This window comes from Austrofundulus limnaeus, unplaced genomic scaffold, assembly GCF_001266775.1.
Source record: "Austrofundulus limnaeus strain Quisiro unplaced genomic scaffold, Austrofundulus_limnaeus-1.0 Scaffold671, whole genome shotgun sequence".
Classification (NCBI taxonomy): domain Eukaryota; kingdom Metazoa; phylum Chordata; class Actinopteri; order Cyprinodontiformes; family Rivulidae; genus Austrofundulus; species Austrofundulus limnaeus.
In genome coordinates, this window is record NW_013953073.1 from 212,767 (window position 1) to 215,635 (window position 2,869).

The 2,869-nt window shown below is 43.6% G+C and overlaps 2 protein-coding genes across 2 annotated transcripts in view; one reads left to right on the forward strand and one right to left on the reverse strand.

The window, feature by feature from the left end:
• The window catches only part of polr2j (RNA polymerase II subunit J), a gene marked incomplete at its 5' end in the record, with an annotated part of 2,432 nt that extends 1,449 nt beyond the window's left edge, over window positions 1–983 (reverse strand). The window contains 1 exon segment of the mRNA XM_014027662.1: window positions 689–983. Within this exon segment, the coding sequence (XP_013883116.1) occupies window positions 689–831 (143 nt within the window).
• A 257-nt stretch (window positions 984–1,240) lies between these two features.
• Window positions 1,241–2,869, forward strand: part of LOC106531744 (ubiquitin-conjugating enzyme E2C) — a 10,497-nt gene continuing 8,868 nt past the window's right edge. Inside the window, exons 1-2 of the mRNA XM_014027661.1 lie at window positions 1,241–1,340; window positions 1,600–1,723. Coding sequence (XP_013883115.1) covers window positions 1,620–1,723 — 104 coding nt within the window. The 5' untranslated portion in view covers window positions 1,241–1,340; window positions 1,600–1,619. The remainder of the gene's footprint in view (window positions 1,341–1,599; window positions 1,724–2,869) is intronic.

Sequence of the window (2,869 nt, forward strand, 5' to 3'; positions counted from 1 at the left end):
GTGTAATATCTGCAGAGCAGAACTTACCTTCCACAGCTATTATTTTTAGTTAGCATGTAGCTAAAATCTAACCATGGTTATATAATAACAGCTGTGTTCTGGTGTGATAAGCTCTATGTTTTATATTCAATTAACGTTTGATCTGATTAGTCGACTAATATAATAAATAATCTGTGATTAATCGATTATTAAAATAATCATTTGTGGCAGCCCTAGTCCTGACCCCTACCTGTCCATCACACCTGAGTCCTGACCCTTCTGTCCCCATAAGTCAGGTTTTCTCAACATTGTTGTTCTGAGGACCAGAAACTCAGTTTACTGTTAGTTCTGCTTTTTAAACTGTGTGTGTTGTGTTGTTGTTGTGTTACTCACGCTCTGATGGTGTTACCCAGTGTGTGTTGTGTTGTTGTGTTACTCACGCTCTGATGGTGTTACCCAGTGTGTGTTGTGTTGTTGTGTTACTCACGCTCTGATGGTGTTACCCAGTGTGTGTTGTTGTGTTACTCACGCTCTGATTGTGTTACCCAGTGTGTGTTGTTGTGTTACTCACGCTCTGATTGTGTTACCCAGTGTGTGTTGTGTTGTTGTGTTACTCACGCTCTGATGGTGTTACCCAGTGTGTGTTGTGTTGTGTTACTCACGCTCTGATTGTGTTACCCAGTGTGTGTTGTGTTGTTGTGTTACTCACGCTCTGATTGTGTTACCCAGTGTGTGGTCCTCCTTGTTTAACGTGAACAAACACGCGTTGGGAACCTTCGTATCTTTACTGATGCTGATCTTTTTCTCTCCTTCAAACAGCAGAAACGACTCGAAGGCGGGAGGCGCGTTCATGGTTCCGACAGGACAACCGAACCGAACCGAACCCTGAACCGAACCCTGGACGGAACCTCTGTTCAGAACCCCAGACTTCCGCTGAGTTCTTCTTCTTTGGTCGCTGCAGGAGTCAGGTGTGGCGCCACCTGCTGTCTGATCGGACCAGACAAACAGAACCAGTACCAGAACCAGAACCAGAACCAGCACAGTTCAGCTCTTGAAATATAAGACATGTTTTATTAGTAAATATAAAAACAATAAATGTTTTTTATTTGTTTATTCAGTGTTTTCCTGTCTGTGACGTCAACATTAAATGTAGGTTAAAGTGTTTCCGGTCTCCTGACCAATCACAGACAGCCTCTCGGTGTTCTTGTTCCTCATTGGTCGGAGGGTCTGTTTGTTTTTGAAAGTCGCTCTCTGATTGGCTGACAGTCAGACTGTCGGTTTAAAACAAGGGGCGGGAGAAGGTTCAGTTTGAATCTAACAACCAGCGTCTCCACAACCGAACCGAACCGAACCGACACCTGGTGAGTTCTGTACACAGGTGTGTTTACACGTCCGTGTAACGCGACTGTTTGTTTGTTTACGCTGTGGTTGTAAACATGTTGACACCTGTTAGCATGAAGCTATACTAACAGCTCGAGCCGGTACCGGTACCGGACCGGTAGACGCTCCGGTTCCGCTGCAGTTAGCATGTTTGTGCTACTGGCTAATCCGGGCTCAAACGGAGTCGGTCCCGGTTCGGCCCGTCTGACCCTGTCTGTGTGTCGGTTCTGGTCTCGACAGGAAACGGACCGGTACCACTCATGGCCTCTCAGAACATGGACCCCGCGGCGGCTGCCACTTCCGGCTCGGCTCTGAAGGCCAGTGAGAGCGGCGGCAGCTCGGCCCGAGGCTCGGTGTCCAAACGGTGAGTCCCGAACCAGAACCAGGACCAGAACCACAACCAGGACCAGAACCAGAACCTTTTCTATTCATTCGTTTCATTGATCATGTGACTGGTCCCGGATATAAAAACACAACAAAACTAAAGATCAGATCTGACTGAACCACTGAAGAACAACTGGTTAACTTTAACACCTGAACACACCTGTGTGTGTTCATCAGGTCACACACCTGTGTGTTCATCAGGTGTGTGTGACCTGATGAACACACAGGTGTGTTGTGTTCATCAGGTCACACAGGTGTGTTGTGTTCATCAGGTCACACAGGTGTGTGTTCATCGGGTCACACACCTGTGTGACCCGATGAACACACACAGGTAACTGGTTCACAACAACACACCTGTATAATGAAAAGAGGATTTACTTACAGATTTACCAGCTGAAATGATTTTTTACTGAATCTTGTTCCAACTGGCTGCAGATTTCTTACTGGTCAAACTGGTCAGAGAACCAGTTTGAGCTTCTTGTTTACACACAGTAAACAGTATCTGACTATAAATAAGATTATACTTTAACTGTTTACCTCACATGGTACCACTCCAACCTGACTAACCTGTTGTGTATCTGGTGTGTATCTGGTGTGTATCTGGTGTGTATCTGGTGTGTATCTGATGTGTATCTGGTGTGTATCTTTTATCACTTTGTTGTAACTTTAGTTTTATAAAGTTTAGTCCAGAAAACCAAAATGTGCAAACACAATGAAAGTGACACTGAACCAACGCTGACACAAGGTTTTTAGTTTTTGTGTTGATGGTTCCAGCTGGTCTGTAAAGTTTCTGTGTTTTGTTTTATATAAATCTGTCTAAAAGAAGCAACTTTATTAATAACAAAGAGACCAAACCTGGTCAGAGTTCCTGTCAGTCCACCTGACTTTACTTCTTCTAACAATAAAACATTTAATAACAATTCACAAATCTCAGTAAATGGACTTCTTGTTTCTGATCATGAAAAAATTGCTAACTTATTTAATGAATATTTTATTTCTTCAGTAAGGACATCATTACCGGGACAAGCTAATAGTTTAAAGTTATTTAAAGCTAATAAAACTAGAAGCTAATAATATGCTAAGCAATAGCCAACATGGTTTCCGCACATCAAGGTCAACCATGTCT